The sequence below is a fragment of the Pipra filicauda genome, unplaced genomic scaffold, assembly GCF_003945595.2.
Source record: "Pipra filicauda isolate LSUMZ 115617 unplaced genomic scaffold, ASM394559v2 scaffold312_size1046226_pilon, whole genome shotgun sequence".
Lineage (NCBI taxonomy): Eukaryota > Metazoa > Chordata > Aves > Passeriformes > Pipridae > Pipra > Pipra filicauda.
Window position 1 is genome coordinate 198,911 of NW_024104435.1, and position 17,801 is coordinate 216,711.

Sequence of the window (17,801 nt, forward strand, 5' to 3'; positions counted from 1 at the left end):
GTCTGTTCTTTTTTTACTTCACATTTTAAAAAAAAAAGTTGGCTTTCCAGAACAGCAGTTTTGAAGTTAACGCTGCTGTTGATGGTTGAAAGTTTTTGCAGAGATGGTGGTTCACTTACCTTTTCTGAACAGTAAAATTTGAAGTATTTGTTTATTAAAGCTGTTAAATAGATTAAACTTTTTTATACTCATGAAATGCATAAAGCGATTTTAATACCATAATCCCTCATATCTGGCGACAAATGACTGATTTAGTTACACAAGCTCTCTTTTCACCTTTATTAGAGATAAGCAAAGTTTTCCTGGATATATGTATTCCTGAACTTCAGGTGCTGTGAAAGAGCTTGAGCCCAGTGCAGCACAAGCCTGCACTTTGTTAGCTCTTCAGTTTTCTGAGACAAGTAAAACCTTGGATGCCAGATCTGCCTGAAGGAGAAAACTAGATCACTAGAAGATACCTTGAAATTTCACTTTCTAAAGGCTATAAAGCTGAATATCACCTGTCTTCCTTAACAAAAGAGAAATGGAGCAACACTGCAGTGCTTAATAGGTTGTTCCCTTGAGATTTCCCTGGTGAAATCATGCCAGAGGGGAGAAAAAATAAAGTGTAATAATAATGAAAAAAGAGTAGGGTTCCAGTTTTTAGAGGATTTCACTAATTTTTTTACTTGTGAGAATGGAATCACAATTCAATGCTCTTCTGCACCGAGTCAAGATCTCTGAAAGCCCTGACTGATTTCATAGGTAGCAGCAGCCAAAATCATAAGTGTCAGCAGGGAAGGGCATCTCCATTCTTACAGCACAGGTCTGACACATAAAACAAGCCCCTCTCACTGGCAGATTTGTCTTTAGCAATGAAGGAAAAATAAAGGGAAAGAGCATCTGCCCACTTTTGCATCCCAGATCCCAGTAGAGAGGCCCATTTTCATTTAATGTCTTAGGAAACACCAAAACACTTTACACTTCAAAGTCTCTGCAATCTAGTTATTATATTTATTCCTGAAAAAAAACCCAAACCAACTATGAACTGTGCTTCTCAGAATTAGAAACTAGCATTCTCAAGGGAAAAATACTAAAGAAAACTGAGCCCCCTTCATCCATAGTTGGAAGACTGTCTTCTCCAAAACGTGACTGGATATAAAGCTTACTATAAATATACATATATATATATATAAATACTGACCCTGAGGAGGCTCAGTAACTGCTGAAGGTGAAGAAGAAAGAAAGGTGTAATAGAAACCCAAACAGCATCAAACCCTCACAATTAACTTTTTGGAAGTAAAACAGCTGGTTAAGCTTCACCTGTTGTGGGAACAGGGCTGTGTTACAACTTGAGTCTAGGCAAGAGCAGGGTTTTATTCTCGGCCACTCTGCAGAGTGTCCTTTCAGTGGGTTTTATTCAAGCAGTGCTTTCTTCCCTTTCTGCTGCACAAACCTTCAGGCACTGATTACACAAGCCCAGTCCATCCATCTTACACAACCTTTAAGGCACAGTTTAGAGCACAGAAACAGGACACAGAAACAGGTAAAAACCTGTAGCGGTAATATTGTGACACAGACAGAGATATATTATGGTATTACTATAAATATCTGCCTCTTGTATCCAGCTGCAAGTGGAGCCGTGTTCCCAGCTGCTTATCCCGCACAAATGGTCCTCCTCCTCCACTGTTCGTGTTTACGAGGTGCATCCCGCGGCGACACAGCGACTCTGCGGGAAACAGAAAAGGCCAGGTTATTTTTGCAGTGCTTTTGTGCGTTTGGTTTGAATTAATTTGCCACTTCCTGAGAAGCGTTTGTGCTTCGCAGGCCTTCTGTGGGACTTTCCGGGGCAGGAACGCCGGGGCTGCTCCCAGAGGCCTTCCCTCCGCGGGCACAGCCCGTCAGAGCTCTCCTCTCCCTCCTGTTATCCCCCGGCCACCCCCGGGGGCCCCCCTCACCTGGGCCCGCACCCTCAGGGCAGCAAGTAGATGACCACGAAGAGCGCCAGGTCGAAGAGGACGAAGAGCCACAGGTCCAGCCAGTAGGACTGTCCCGACAGTGACAGCGATCGTGACAGCGGCTGGCCGCCATTCCCCTGCTCCAGCCGCCCATTCCGCTCCTGCCGCCGCTCCTGCGGCCGCCGCGCCACCGCCTCCATCTCCTCAGGGCTCTCCCGGCGGCACCAACGCGCAGGCGCCACCGGCTCTTCCGCGTTCCGGGCCAATGAGAGCGGAGCGCACGTACCGCGGCCACGCCTCGCGGACCCAGCGCGGCGGCACCGCCCTTCCCGCGTCACGTGCAGACCCCTCCCGCATCAGGGGCGGCACCGCCCGTCCCGCCTCACGTACCCCCCGTCCCGCCTCACGTACCGCCCGTCCCGCCTCACGTACTGCCCATCCCGCCTCAAACACCGCCCGTCCCCGACCTCAAGTACTGCCCATCCCGCCCTCAAAAACAAAAAACACCGCCCGTCCCGCCTCACTTAACGCCCGGCCCGCCTCCAAACACCACCGCCCGTCCCGCCTCACGTACTGGCCCCTCCCGCCTCAAACACCGCCCTTCCCGCCTCACGTAACGCACCGCCCTCCCCCCCCCCTCAAACACCGCCCGTCCCGCCTAACGGACCGCCCCTCCCGCCTCACTTACCGCCAATTCCGAAGCAAGTACCGCCCATTCCGCATCACGTACCGCCCATTCCGAATCAAACACCGCCCTTCCATATCAGGCACCGCCCCTCCCGCCTCAGGTACCGCCTCAGGTACCGCCCCGCACGTCATCTGCTCAGGGTCCGCCCCGCCCATACCGCCTCAGGGCCCACCCCACGCCCCCTCAGGCACCACCCCTCCCGCCTCAGGGGCGGTCCCGCTCTTCCCGCCTCAGGCACACCCCTTCTCGCCTCTCCCGCCTCAGAGATCGCACTTCCAGCCCCAAGCACTGCCCTTCCCGCCTCAGGCACACACCTTTCCACCTCTCCCGCCTCAGGGACCGACCTTCCCGCCTCAAGCACTGCCTTTCCCGCCTCTCCCGCCTCAGGCACGGCTCTTCCCGCCTCAGGCACTGCCGTGTCCCTCCCGTCCCACACACCATCCCGCCCTTCATCTTCTGAGGTACCGCCCTGCCCCTCACGCCTCAGGGACCGCTCTTCCCGCCTCAGAGATCGCCTCTCCCTCCTCAGACACCTCAGGGGAGCCCGCCCGGTGAGACGCGGGTGTGGGGAAGAGCGGGTTGCCAGTCCTGTCAAACCGTGTTGGTCTTGTCCTGTCAGATGTACTCGGACTTGGGTGGGAGTAAACATCCACAAGTTAATCCTGGTACGGTTTATCGGTGAGCAGATGATGCCCTGAAAGAAACCAAAGAGGTCACGCGGGAAATCCTGTTGTGAAGAAGTCTGGGAAAACTGAAGTTGTTTTAAGATACACTCCTCTCCTTGAAGGTTAGTTGGTGTTTGTACACGAAACAAACATGGAAAAGTTCATGTAGGCGGTGTATTCTGTGTCCTTTGTTTATGCAACACACAGCTGCAGAAGAAATTAAATGGAGCAGCACAACCTGATGCCACACTCACAGTCAGGATGTGCCACCCTCAGTCCAGCCAGTTCCCTTCATATTGAAAGCAGGGCAATTGTTTTCATCATGTCCAGAAGAGTGACCAGAAACCTAGGAATATGCTAAACAAAAACTTCTTCTTTGTAGCTATTAACCCTTTTTAGCCTCATATTAAGAGACAAGGCAATGCATGCTGAAGAATGCAGAGCAGGTGTATCTGAACAGAGCTTACTTCTCAACATGCACTTCGGGATAGTTATTTTCCTTAATAAGTTCTGTCAGTAGAAATAAGGATGAATGTGGTTTTATATAGCAAATATTGGTTAAGCATATGTGTGTTAGGTGAAGTATATTAGAGATTTTGGAACGAAACAATGACAATACTTCCCCTTTAAGCCTTGTACCCCTCTGTGTTACCTCGCTAGAGCAAAAGGAGCTGTGGTTTGTGGGTTTACTGCCTGTATCAGGAGAGCATTTTGGCAGAAGAGGGAGCTGTGAGACGCTGAAGACATCATATTTTACTCCACGTTTATACTTACATAGAACAGTCTTGGAGCCCTGGGTGTTGTCAGGTTTATTTTAGGTTTTGCCATCCTTTTTACACAACATCCAATACACAGAGAAACTGTTTCTCAGTATAAATACTAAGGAAGGTTAGTAAGGAAACTAACTTGCCATTTGATAACCTATGCAAAGATATTTAAGTTTTGCTTATGCAAAATAGTTTCTGCAGCCCTTTATCTTATGGCACTCAGATAGGACTTGGGAAAGACATTTTAGCATATGGTAATTGGATTTTTTTTTTTTATTCAAGGCAAAACAGTAACATAAGGAACTAGCCTGCATTTTCACCAGGGCTAGGTAATTGCAGCTTAGGAGGTGCTGCGAGGGGATAAAATAGAAAAAAACCCAGCAGAGGATGTGTAGAAAATGGTCTTCTTTCATTGCTCCTTCATTCTGGTGCTGTTCTGGGTGAAGTGCTCAGCCCCTTTTGAAGATTCTCTTGGATTCAACTCCTTCATATATATAGGTCTGTTAAGAAATGAAGAAGAAAAATCAGTGGCTGGTATTGCAAAGTTCCCTTTCACAGATGCTGTTGAGAAGGGGTCAGTAATGAAGGAATGAATTGTGAGGGGTGGCTGTGCAGGCTCTGGGGAGAGGAACATAAGGAAAGCAGCCTGTTGTCAACAGGCATAAATTCTCTGTGCAAATGTCTGAACCACCACAGGGCAGCTTTTGGGGTCTCAGGAAAAACCCAAAGGACACTTGGAAAAGGGCCTTTAGCCACAACACATCTATACAGTGTATATTTACTTATCCGTCTGCCTCCTGTACAGAACTTGTATACAGGCTTCAGAATGCATGGATAAGATACAGTTCACATGTGGAGGAAAACGTAAAAATCACAGGTTGTGAGTTTTATTTTAAAGTGTTAAATTTTAGTAGGTGACTGGAGGATTTTAACTAAAGATAAATGAAGTTATTTGGCTTTGATGAAATATTCCTACTTTCAGAACAGCTTTTAAATTTTTTTCACTTCATTCTATTGTAAAGTCGTGTAAGTAACTGCTTAACTCACCTGAACAAGTTCATCACCTACAATTTCTCTGTATGCTTTGAGTACTTTTCCATTGTCTTTTCTGGTAAATGTGCCCACAAGTTTATTTCCTTCCAGGTTCCAATTTCCCTATAATGGGAAAAAAACCCCAAATATTTTGCAACAGTTCTGACACTGATTTGATTTGAATGCTGCAGAATGCTTTCAAAGATAAAACTAAAACAGTGTAATAATGTTTTTATAGAAAGGCTGTAAAAATGAAATTTTAATAAAACCATTAGTTCATTTATTTGCATAATAGTCAAGCTAGATATTTTTTAGTGGCCAGTACACCTTATTTTAATTAAGTGTATCAACAAAGGTAGTTTCCTATAAATACCCACTCTGTACTCTAGGTGGTGGCCTTGAGTATTGGAATAAGTAAAATTACAATCACCTGGATTTCATCGTATGAAGATTGCCACGTGCTCCACATTTTTGGGCTCTCTATGGAACCCTGGGTTCCACAGGTGAACCATTACCAGTTAAGACTACCTTGTGCTTTTGTATATAAGCTGCAAGAAGCATTCCTGAACAATCACTCTTGCAAAGTAAAATTTAAATTTAACACTAGGAAGACAACTAATTTATCTTGAAACTGTACCTCATGAAGATATCATCATATAAAAAATACAAAATTGTACAGGAAGACTCTTACATTCATTTCAGTCCCATCAGCCAGGCTGTAGTCAAAATTGGCTCCCAGGGTGAATTCCAGCTCTATGGTACGGAAGTTACTGGCTTCTTTGACAGTAAATTTGTTCCCATCTTGCTGGATAGTGATCTTCAGATTGTCATGGGCACCCAGCTTTCTCTTCATCATGTTAACACCTGGCAAAATCAATTAACATCCATCGGAAAAGAAACACCCAAACCCCTTGGGGATCATATTTGTCTCTTTTTAGTGACTTTCACGTGGTCCAAGAGAGTTTATTCCAGCATTCTGACCCAATTTTTTGTTCTTTTTCTCTTTTTATTGAGGCCATGTTCACCAGTACACATATAATACAAACCACTGTCTAACTCGGGTGGTTATGTTTATATCCACATAATGCACAGTCTGTGCAAACTTAAAGTAAGTATCAGGATGTTAGAATTACTTGTGTTTCTATAAAATTGAAGAATGATGATTTCCTCCCTGGGTAATTTTTCAAATAGTTTAATGTTATCAAAATAATGTTCTTGCTATAGAATTCTCCTTATAGTTTATATTGCAAATTCTCTGAGCCTTTTCCTCAAATGTGGACTTAGGGATTTTTTTTTTCTGCTGAAATAAAGCTGGAATTAGTTGAAGTGCTCAAGATTAATATAACATAATCAGAACATTTCTCAGCACCTTTTATCCTCCCCCCCCCATGAAATATTTTGAAAGTCAATGCAGTACACTGTGCAAGGGCGGAGCAGATAGTGGAAGGACAGGCTGTCCCAGAGGTAGTTCAGAGGCAGCTGGAGTTTGTATTCAGCTGGAGTGGCATTTTTCCTGCAGAAGGCATTGGAAAAGTGAGACTCACCCAGCGCCTCCATGAACTTCTCATAGTTTTCATTTCTGTCTATTTTCCAAGTGCCGTTGAAGGCCATGGCTGGGTCTGCAGCAGCTGCTCTGAGGTGATGTGTCTTTGCCAAGGGAATTTATGTGCTGCCTTATCTGGAGAGCAATTTACAGGATGATGTGGCTGACTAAAGCTCAACTGATGCACTGATCTTTGCAAGGAGAACTTTAGTTTAATCAAATTTCCAGTCCTGACAACACTGCTTGCTGAATCTCTCTCTTATTGCCCCCAGATCATGACAGTATCTTTATTGCTCATCTTAATAAAAAATTGCTAATCCATTCATTCCATCCACCATGCATAGGAAAAATCAGATATCTAGTGAAAGCAGTAATTAAAATAAGAGCATTTCTTGATATTTTCTATCTCTACTGTATCTTCATGCTTTTGTGAGAGCCTTTATGCAACTGGAGAAAATATTATTTACCCAACAAACCAAACACAAATGTCTACTTTGTCCATTATAATTTGGTAGATGTCTGTTCTGCTCAACATCATAAGCAAAGGGCAGATGATTCACTGAATGTCTGCAGTTGTTTCAAAAAGCAGTCCTCTTGTTTCCTATCTAATGCTGAGCTATGAAAATTGGGATGATGTTCTGTATTCACGTGCTCACTCTTTAACATGCAGTTTAAATTCTGAGCAGCTTCTACAAATTTTCTTCACTACAACACATCAGTGAACACTATGGGTATCTGACACATTCCTACAACAGAAAAGAGGTGCAGCTGAGTGAATTTACCTGATGTGGTTGGTTTCTCTAATTCTATGATTTTGCCTGTTCAAGGAGAATGCAGAACATGAGTCTTTCCTGACTTAGCTGCTTCTTCCCCTCTAATTGGTGCTACTTCAAACTGAGCAAAACTATTGACCCAGCTTTTGCCTTTGCCCAGTTAAGGGTTATAGTTATTCTGTTCCCAGGGATGCCAGCAGCTTTGTTCTGTGTTACCTTCAAAATGTAAATGTAAATCCCAGTTGGTCAACGTGCATTTAACAACAACAGTTAGGTCTCAGTATGTGGTTTTTACATTTACTTTCTTTCCACGATTTCTTGCAGTTTTCTATCACCTGAGTAACTCTGTGTCTCAAAAAATGTCATAGCCCATGCCCAGACCTGAGCTAATCACAGATGTCCATCTTACCCTTCAGCCAGCTCAGGAGATGGGCAAACTGAGTTTCTACTTAGAGCTAAATTGTCTTTTTGTTGCATTGGCTCGTGTCTTGACCTTTGTAGTTATCACTGTCAGTCTGTCTTATCTGTTGAGTATCTATACATAAACAAAAACACCTGCTGTCTAGTTATAGTTCATCCAATTTATTGTTACATAACAAAATTGGTAACTCTCTTTAGTCTTTGCAGAGGTTCTTTCTGATGGTGATGTGCTGCAGCTTCTGCTGTATCCAGTAGAAAACTGAGGCCTGAAATAATGTGAATTACTCACATCATTTGAGGCATCTGTATCTGTAAAATCTAACAACTAGGGAATGACCTTTTATTTTGAGCATTTCAAGAAAGCTTTTTTTAGGTGTGTTCTGCATTCTCCCCGAGAACCTGCTCTTTCATTTAATTTAAGAAATTCTAAGGTATCTGAAGTTAGTGTTTATATATTTAAACAAGGTTAATGCTACCAATTAATTTCCACATTTGATTCCAGCCTGTCTGCTTAACCTCTGAAAAGGTAACTCAGAGTAGTGACATTCTGCAGGTTAAGTATAATTTCTACACCAAACTTACTCCAGCAGCTTTTCTGAACCTTAAAAAGGAGGGAGGTGGTTGTGGAGCAAGTCTTCAACTACCAGGAAGATTCTCAGATGTGCTTTTCCAATCAGTTATCTGACAATTTGTTGTGTCCCCCCTTGTGATTCTTTAGTGTCTCTCAGAAGTCAGGCCAACTCCAGACCTTTTCACCGTGGGAGCAGCGAGTAGCTGGGTCCTAAATTTCCCATCTGAGCTTGTTGTTCCATTCCTGTCCCAGTTTCCCCTTCCTTGACATTTTTTTCACTGGGCATGAGTCCCTCGGGTCCTGTTCAGATCAGCCCCACAGATCTGTCAGTTAAGTAAGAACCACGGGTGGTCAATATTTATGAGTTTGATGGTTGGTGTAGTGCTGACAGCATAAAGAACTGTTTTTCTCTGAGGTCTGGTGGAATGTCACTGCTACAACAAGGGACTGTCTTTAATCTCTCACAATTTACATGAGTTACTTAGGACTGTTAATGCACTAAAATATGCAAAATCTGACTTCATTTTTTTTACATGTACTGGAATCATATGATATGTACTTCGCTCAGAGTACTTTTGTGTTCCTATAATAGCTGGTTTTCCCTTTAAAGTGTTTCTATAGATTTTTTTTTTTAGTCTGAATATTCCACAACCCTTTTCCTTCTTCTCTCTACCTCTTCCTTGTGTGATTTACTTCCTTGTTTTACTTAGATGGTGTCTTGAAATCTTTATTTTTTAGTGTTACTGGATCCAGGAAAGTCTTGAAAGCTAAGGGTCTATTCTTGGCTTTGTGGCTTTCTGCAGCGTGCCAGCTTCAGAACACTGAAAACGGGCAAACATTAACTTTGAAGTTTGATCTTTAAGTGATGTGGATGGGAATAAATTATTAACTTAAATGGTCGTGCCAATCTCATCGTGCCGATCTGTGATTATCACAGCGAGCTGTATTGTGATGGTAATTAACAATGAGGTTCCAAAGATCAGGGTGACAAAAAGGCTTTTGCAGTGGGTTGTGCTTATCTATCCTCTTTGTTGTTTCGTGGTTTGCACTGGAGTTGTTCCTGCCTGAAATTAGCTGGGACAATAGAACTCAGCTTTACCACCGAGTGATTAAGGCTTGATGCCAGCCTAAACATAATATGCATCTGAAAATATTAATATATACAGTGTTATGTAATGAAAGAGAGATTAATCCCTGGTAAAACTATGCAGATTGCTTTGGCAGTATTTCTGTGTGTTTTCTACTGTCGGTATGTCTTGGGATGGATTGCAAAGATGGCTGGGCACTTAAATCATTTAAGTGCCCCTGGCCTCCTTATTGTGAAGTTTTACTAAGAGTTTTAAAAACCACAATACTCCATTTTATATCAATATGGTAAACAGATAATTCCATGCCAGCAAAGGCAACTTCAGCATAACTCTGGGTGGCCTGGCAACGGGGAGCTTGGTGGAGCCTAACTAATGCCATCTCTTGGATACATCATTTCAAAGTACATGTTGTGGTTGAGTGTAGTACTGCAGCAGGATTGGATTGGTTTGGATAGATATTGTCCTACTCCAGCTGCCTCTTTGCTAAATTTCTGGTTTTGTTTTGGCTTAAGGAGAATCTCATGGATGCTGCTACCATGCAATCTGTTCAACATGAGGATTCAACATTGGAAGATTACTTAGAAATTTCCAGTGAGTATGGATCCATTTGTCTGATTAGTTAGTGCTGAGTCTTAAAACTTACTCTTAAGTGACTGTATGCACCCCTTCTTCATTTCTGGGTAATGGCTCTGATCTGTAAAGTGCTGCATGGTTTTGAGAGCTGCTTATTGAGAGAACTGAAGTGCATGAGCTAATAAGCTCCAGGTTAAAAAAAATCTAGAAGCAAAATCTAGGATTTTCTTAAAGCAGTAACAACCCTGGTATTTACTTCATCCAATTACTGCGTGTTAAAATGAATCCTAGGATTACCTAAAATAGTAGAATCTGGTCTTGTTTCAGTGCAAAGAGGGTGACAGTGAACAATGGCCAATAAAAATAAGTGTGCTTCTCTAGGAAAGGTTATATGAATCTCTGAGTATTAGTGCCATTTGTCATCTGCCACATAGAGACTTTGTGTCAGGCTTATCTAGGGTATTGAAATCTATACCTGAATACTCTTTTCCTGTATTCTCCAGTTTCTTTTTGTTCAGAATGTGGAATGTGATCAAAGGGTGGGGGTGAGTTATAGTCCAATAAACTAACAACGTGTACAGTATTGGAAGTCTGCATCAGTCATTTCAGTTTCTCCAAAATCTGAACTGCATTTTTAGCTCATTTCAACATAGCTTTTTGCTTATTGTACACTTTTGCTCTTGGTTATGATGTAGCTCCAAACTCCACCGGAGATTATTGTGATTATCTGAATTAGTGACTTGAATCTGATCTTATCTGAAAAAAACAGTGAGTTTCAGAGTTCTTCTGAGCTCGGCATAAAAGCAAGAGAGCACCCTATATGGCTCAGATATTTAAATATTTGTGTATGCAAAAGGAAAAGATGGTTTCTGATAAAACATTCTTTTCTTCGTGTCTCACATAAGAGCAGAACAGACATTCATATCTTGGTTCTCTTTCCAGGACAGAAATGGACTTTCTATGTGACCTTGATCAAATTCCCCCCCTACTTATCTGTAAAATGTACTTTCCTTCCATTAAGCAGCTGTTTATACCATAAAATAAATTGCCAGTGACTTGATTAACTAGTACAGTGAAAGGATTCTGAATGCCTATATGTGAATGTATCATGTAAACTAGTGGTATGATTTAACCATGGGCTTTACTTTTTTTGGTGCTGTTAAACAAAAGAAACCCCTGTATAGATTTTCAGCCATTACTAAGCACTGGGTGGGCAGGAGAAGGCTATGGCCTAAAAATTATTTCCTAAAAATCCTAAAGGGTGGGATTTCATAGGAATCTGAAATGCATGTCAGCAACAGCTGTCACCACTCTTACTAAAATTATGGCTGGAGGAAAGAGCCATTGTCTTTTTACATTTGTTAAAAAGGCATCACTGTTGTGGAAGATGTGAAAGACCAAGTGTAAAATTCTTTCACGTCTTCACTAAAAATGCCCTTGCTCAAGGTTAGATTCTGGGTAAGAAATGTATTCCAGTACTCCCTCCTGCTGAAAACTGTGCCACTGCTCAGGGGTGAATTCAAACATTCAGCAGGCCAGAAGGACTGAGCAGGAGCACGACTAGGTTGGGCTGGAAAGGCTGCAATCCCAGCAGCAAATGGATGCCTGATGTCTGGAGATATACATGGGCAGTTGTGCAGTTGCACTCATAAATTGCAGTTGGTTCGAGCAAACAGTGCTTGTGTTTTGTGCTCAGCTAAATCTGGCCCTTCATAAGTTTTTCAATGAGCCTGCTGTTTGTCAGGGATGGACATACTTCTTGGTTTTGCCTAGAGCTAAAAAAAGTTAAGCCAGAAGTGTTGCTGTGCAGGACCTAATAGGCAAAGAGCAGGAATTGCCAAGAAGCCCACTGGTCCAGAATTCCTTCTGGGATCAGCAGTTTGCACATGATGAGGCTTTTGCTGTCAAAAATAATTTTGTCACAGTTTTGTGGGAAGTCACCGGGTTGAGTATTTCCATGCTACCCCAGGAACTGATAGCTGGGGGGGCAGAGGATGAGGATACATCTGTGTAACTGTTGCATTTGCTGGTTCTGCTTATCTAATAAATAAACTGGTTTCTGACAGCTCCCAGTAAGTGCAGCTCCAGTGCTCTCTAGTGGTTAGTAGCAGTTAATTATTTTTTGCTGCTTTTAAACCAGAGCTACGTTACCACTGGCTGATCTCAGTGCTACTTAAAAGTATCTTGATATTACTAGTGACATTTTTCTCTTCAGCATTTCTAGGACCTAGAAAAGTTATTATAAAATATATGTTTACAAAAAGCGGTTATTTGAATCAGGGAACAATGAGATGTTGAAAATTCAACCTCAATAATATTAAGTAACAAACAGTAAAATTTGACATCATCCTTTTTATTTTAAAAAGCATGAAAACAGTACAAAGAGAAGAATGAGGAGATAACTAATAAGCAGCAGTCTGACCATAGAAAATATCCTGACTCTGTATTCTCTATCAGCTGTACAGTAAGTAGGGATAATGATTCTTTAAAGTAATGTAACCAGCTTTACTCTAAGAAGTCATAGGACAGAAGCAAGAAAGAACACATAGCATTCAGAAGACTTTAATACTGCTTACAGGCAAAACATAATATACAGAGAAACCCCTCAACCTAGTACAAAAATACTGTGCCCAGAAACTATATATTTGTTCAAACTTTTTTCAAAGATAAAAGAATACAAGTGGACACACTCAGTGATTGGTGACTGTGACTAAGATTTTTATTAAACCATAATAGGAATGTATATTAAAACTATTTACAGTGCATTTCACACTACATTCTTTAAGAGACACATGCAGGTGTCCCCCATGTGAATACAGAGAGGGCTCAAATTCTAACTTCAGTTCCATCTGTAAGGTACCTCAGGCATCAGCAGGAAGAGCTGAACACAGCAAAGAGCAGGTGAGGCAGGTGTTGCCAAGGTAAGAGTTTGGTCCCTCCTTGAAGGTAAAAAAGGTGGATTTGACCATTCTTTCACTTTCTATACAGCTCAATCCAACTCCCACTGAGGTGAGTGGGAATCTGTATGACTGACTTTAAATAGGCATCAGAGCATGCTTTAGACCCTGGCATGACCAGCTCATGCTGTGAAAATAAGTGAAAACTGGCTATTCTACAGCATTGTCACATAAATACACATTTACAAACAGTGGTACTTAGATCTGAGTTTCTCTATGGAAACAAACGTCTTTATGTGGAAAATAAACTTTCCCATGCAACTTCCATTCATCTAGCAGTGACAAAGATAAAATATCCTGCTGGCACTATTTGCTGTATTTAACAAGTGTCACTAATCACCAGGCCAGATTCTGGGATGTTTCTTCTTCCTGTCAAAGTCCAAACTAAAAAATCCAGCTTTCATTATTTACCATACTCTGGCCAAACTCACTCTTTTATTCAAGCTCCAGTGTTCAAGTTTATCTTTCAAATTAGTGCAAGTCCCTGAAGAAGTGCAGCAGGGAACTGTGAAATAAAGCTGAAACCTTGTGGAATGTAACCTGCATGTGATTTGACATGAAGAGAAAAACCCACAGCATCACAGAGACAAGACTCCAAACTAAAGCCAATACATATATTTGCCTGAAATACCAGATCTTTATAAAACCTTTAAAAAAGGTATGAATTTAATATCAATGAGGCTTCTTTTTTTCCATAAGAACTCTCTGCTGTCTTCCTGTGGAGAACTGCAAGGGACACCAACCAGATAACTCAGGCAACATCCCCGAATTTTATGGGACTAGATCTGACTCTTCATAAGTTGTCTGTGCAATGCATTGGAAAATTAGTTACCTGGGGATTTTGAGAAATCTTGTATATGAATTAGACAGAGTTCTGATTTTGTCAGTTCATGCCACTGCCAGGTAAAATGCTTTGGATTGGAGGTGAAAAGTTTATCTTTACACGAATGGGAGTGGTACATAAAATCAGGCTTCAGTCCTCTCTTCGAAGGAGAGATCAGCTGATCATCAGTGGAATAGGTTGTTTACTTTTCTCACTAGCTCACTTGAAGATAAGAGAGTAATCTGCTCTTAACTTTGAGCTGCTAATTAACAATTATCACCATCTCCAAAATCAACATCACATTATTTTCCTCCCCTTTCTTTAATTGTGTGAGATAATAGAAAACCTAGATGTTCCACAGCTAATATTGGATGTGGGACTAATTTATTGGAAAAGAAGTTCAACCTACAGCTTAAGAACCTCATTGTTATTTTTAATTAGAAGAGATAGGGTTAATCAGTAATTTTTTGTGTGTTAATACATATGACAAGCAATTTTTTTGAGAAGGAGAACAAAAACAGAAAGAAAAGTGTACTTTAAGCATTAAACTGTGCTGTGGAGTGAGTGTAAAAGAAAATATGTCCATATCTGAGATCAAGTAGGATACTAACTTAGATGCCTTCATTGAGACACTGGTGGGACAAATTCTGTACCTGAAGATTGAAATATCGAATTTGACAATGGCTTTAATAAACTTTAGTCTGAACTGACCAAGGGCAAAACTCCACTTCAGCTGGTTTCTTGTGTAATCCCTGCTGATTGTTTTAGCTAGACAGTATAAATTGGGGAGAAAACGTTTGAGACCTGACTAAAATCACTAGAAACACAACTCATGATGAAATGAAGGGCAGCTTGTGGCTGTAATCCACTAGCTGGGTTTGAAAATGTTGAATTTTAAAGGCAGTGAACTCCAAGCAGGAAACAGGCTGGCTTTTTTTTTTTCCCCCCATATTGTCCCACATCTCCATTATGAAAGGAATGAGCAGTTTCTGCAAATGCTTCACACGAAGCTGACACAGAACCAGCACACTCTGACTTTGCCTTCAGGCAGAATTAAACACTATTTAAAAACGTTGATCATGCTCTGAAATTTCAGGAACTACAGCAGTCTATGCTTTTAAGGTTCTTAAACCAGTAGTTTAAAGGCTTTGGTTTTGTAGAAATACATACAGATACAGGTGTATTATGATAAATAAATGGTTTATTTACTAGGAACTGTATTTATACCTATGTTCCAATCTCTGTAGTGGAAGAGATTCCGTGGGATAAATGTGTACAGATATGTAATTAAATATATGCACATACTCTATTACTGTTCATTGTAAGTGAACCTTTAAAAAATGTAATGTCATGCCCTTTTTTTCAAGTCAAAGGTACGAATCCATCACTCTTCTGTAGCAGTTATAAATTTAGTTATAATAAAGCTTTGCTGGACACACAATATAGCAAAGAAATACTGGGATATTAATGTAAAAGATGCTCAGTCACTACACTGTAATATTATCATAGTTATCTGCTGTGTTGTCACCATGAATTACCAGTCTCAACCATAATAGCAAGAATACACCTTTATATACATATAATTTATTCATATTTATATTAAATACGTATCTCATCAGTTAGTGTAATAATTATATTTCAGTATCTCAAGCACTCAAGGAGAAGACTATACAAGGACTATGCAAATCCTGAAGCAAAGTTTCCTATTTTATCAAAAAGTACCTAAAAACTTTTGTTGGGGTGGGCAGGCTGCTGTCATTTGCATATAAATACACATATGGAGCACTGCATAACAGTAGTCCTGGAATTCTGAATTATTATTGAAATCCATACTTTTTTTTTTTTTAATCTGTGTGAAGGAAATCAGGAGAAATACTTTCCTAGAAAAATGTTTTCAAATTCAGCTGCAATAATACATTATTGGTGCTCTTTAGAGAAGTCTGAGACAGGATTTAATCAGTGACAAATAATTTAGGTTGGCAGAAATGCTGCTGACTGTCAGAATACCTTATTCTACATTAAAAAAAAAATTCAACTACGAAACTCAGTATCGTCAGACATTTTGAAACATTTGCTTTATATTTTCTTAGCTTCTGGTATAAATTATCTAAATGAAGAAATTGATAAAAAGGGGGACTTTTTCACTTCTTTCTGACCAGCTCTTACAAGGGGAGGGGTTGATAATTCGTTGCAGTTTCCAACTAGAATGTTCTGGATTATTGTGATAGAAATAAATGCCCATACTTCAAAGTACAATCCTAAGTGTGTTACTTTTGCCCAACACAATTGCAGCTTTTAACCAGAGAATCATTATTACACATTAAAAACCCCACACTATTCTGTGTGTGTCTGTGCAGCCAAAGTTACAGGTACTGCTGATCCATTTTACACTGCTGACATTCATCTCCTGATCCTGTCTACACGAGGAATAGTACTCTCTTTGTTTTACTCTTTTGGGATCTCTCTCATGTGCATATTTTCTTTAATTGGTCCCCAATTCACAACCATTTTTATTAATCATCTTCTTTTAAATAAAATACCAATGTTCGGGTTTTTGCTAGTGCAAGTTAATTGATTTCTTACTTTTCAGAACATTAATGCCTCATATACAAATGGCAAATCCCTGTAGCATTCTTGGCTATTTTTGCTTTTGGTACTCTTTTTTTTTTCTAATTTTTTTAAGACGCTGTGATTAATCATTGTGAACTAATGCTAAAAATGATTTGTAAGAGATGTTGACATAAAACTTCCTTCCAAGTGGTCATAGCCATTTCATAGCAACACTGGCCTAAAGAATCAGTCATGGATAGTCACCAGGATTGTGCCATTCCTGCATCTTTCTGACTGAGACTGTCACCTCTTGCTCTTGCAGTCACGTTCTCTTCTGCCCGTGATCCCCTCTGTCGGCTGGATGATGTTAAAATCAACTTCCAAACGAAGTTAAAACCAGCAGATAAAGATGATCCTCTTCAGTTTCCATTTCTCTCTGTGCTTCTTGCAGCTTTCTATGGGAGCCATCCTTCCATCATCCTTCCATGGCAGCCTGTCAGGTATGCTGGGACATTTCAGCAGTCTTCGAGCAGTTTCCATTATTCATGGATAATTGTGACACTTCCACCACAAAACTCCTAAGACCCTCATTGCCTAGTATTTCACAAGGGTCTTAAAAACTTCTTCAAATGTAATAAGATATTTGCTCAGATATCCATTTGATATGAAAAAAAAAAAAAACAACACCAAAATTGAACTACTGGGTGCATAAATTCTGGGGCTTTTCACCTCAGAGCCCAGTTCTGTCTTCTGAAGGAGGTCAGCATAGTATATGCTGGATTAGGCTCCCCAGAGCGAGTCCCAGTCTTCCCTCTGAGCCTCTGGGAAGAGAACAGGCGAGACTGCTCATGACTTTTATAACATAACACAGCAAGATTGGGAGAGGGAAAAGAAAAAGGTGCGAAATGCAGTAGTCTGTAAGATACTGGCCACAACATGATCACCAAACAACTATATACATCTGGAAAGTCAGAGGCTCTCGGGCACAGTCGAGTCACTGCACTAGTACCTTCTGCTGGAGCAGGGGGGGCAAAAACCACCCTTGCAGGTCTTTTTCCATCTCAATCAGATGTAATAAAAGACACATACTATCTCTTGGCATACACATGGTCATGCTATATCTTGGAACGTGGAAAGATAATACAGCAGTGGCAAAACATAAGCCAGATTCATACAGTGTTCAGCAAAATGCAGTACTCCCCTATTACTATGTCTTCTATGTGAACTTAAGCTTGTGGTTGTTAAATCAGCATCTCAGTTCCGTTTGCCTTGATTGCTCTCTCCATTTATCAGGTTCTTCTCTTGCTGTTCAGCTAAGGCTTGCCATTTCTGCCTGTTCTTTTTACAGCCATCCAGTAAAGGGGAGCAGGCCTCTGACACATGTGTTAGGGCCTGAAATAGATTAAGAACACGT

At 41.0% G+C, this 17,801-nt stretch overlaps 2 protein-coding genes across 5 annotated transcripts in view; both read right to left on the minus strand.

The window, feature by feature from the left end:
- Positions 1-4,506: 4,506 nt before the first annotated feature.
- FABP2 (fatty acid binding protein 2) lies at positions 4,507-6,700 on the minus strand. The gene is made up of 4 exons (XM_027741294.2): positions 6,634-6,700; positions 5,781-5,953; positions 5,105-5,212; positions 4,507-4,557 (listed from the first exon to the last, which is right to left on the minus strand). Exons 1-4 carry the CDS (start codon positions 6,698-6,700, stop codon positions 4,507-4,509), a joined length of 399 nt encoding a protein of 132 aa, XP_027597095.1.
- A 5,689-nt stretch (positions 6,701-12,389) lies between these two features.
- The window catches only part of PDE5A (phosphodiesterase 5A), a 50,471-nt gene continuing 45,059 nt past the window's right edge, over positions 12,390-17,801 (minus strand). For all 4 annotated transcript variants that reach the window (XM_027741213.2, XM_027741205.2, XM_027741234.2 and 1 more), the window contains exon 21: positions 12,390-17,779. In XM_027741213.2, the coding sequence (XP_027597014.1) occupies positions 17,642-17,779 (138 nt within the window). In that variant the 3' untranslated portion in view covers positions 12,390-17,641. The remainder of the gene's footprint in view (positions 17,780-17,801) is intronic.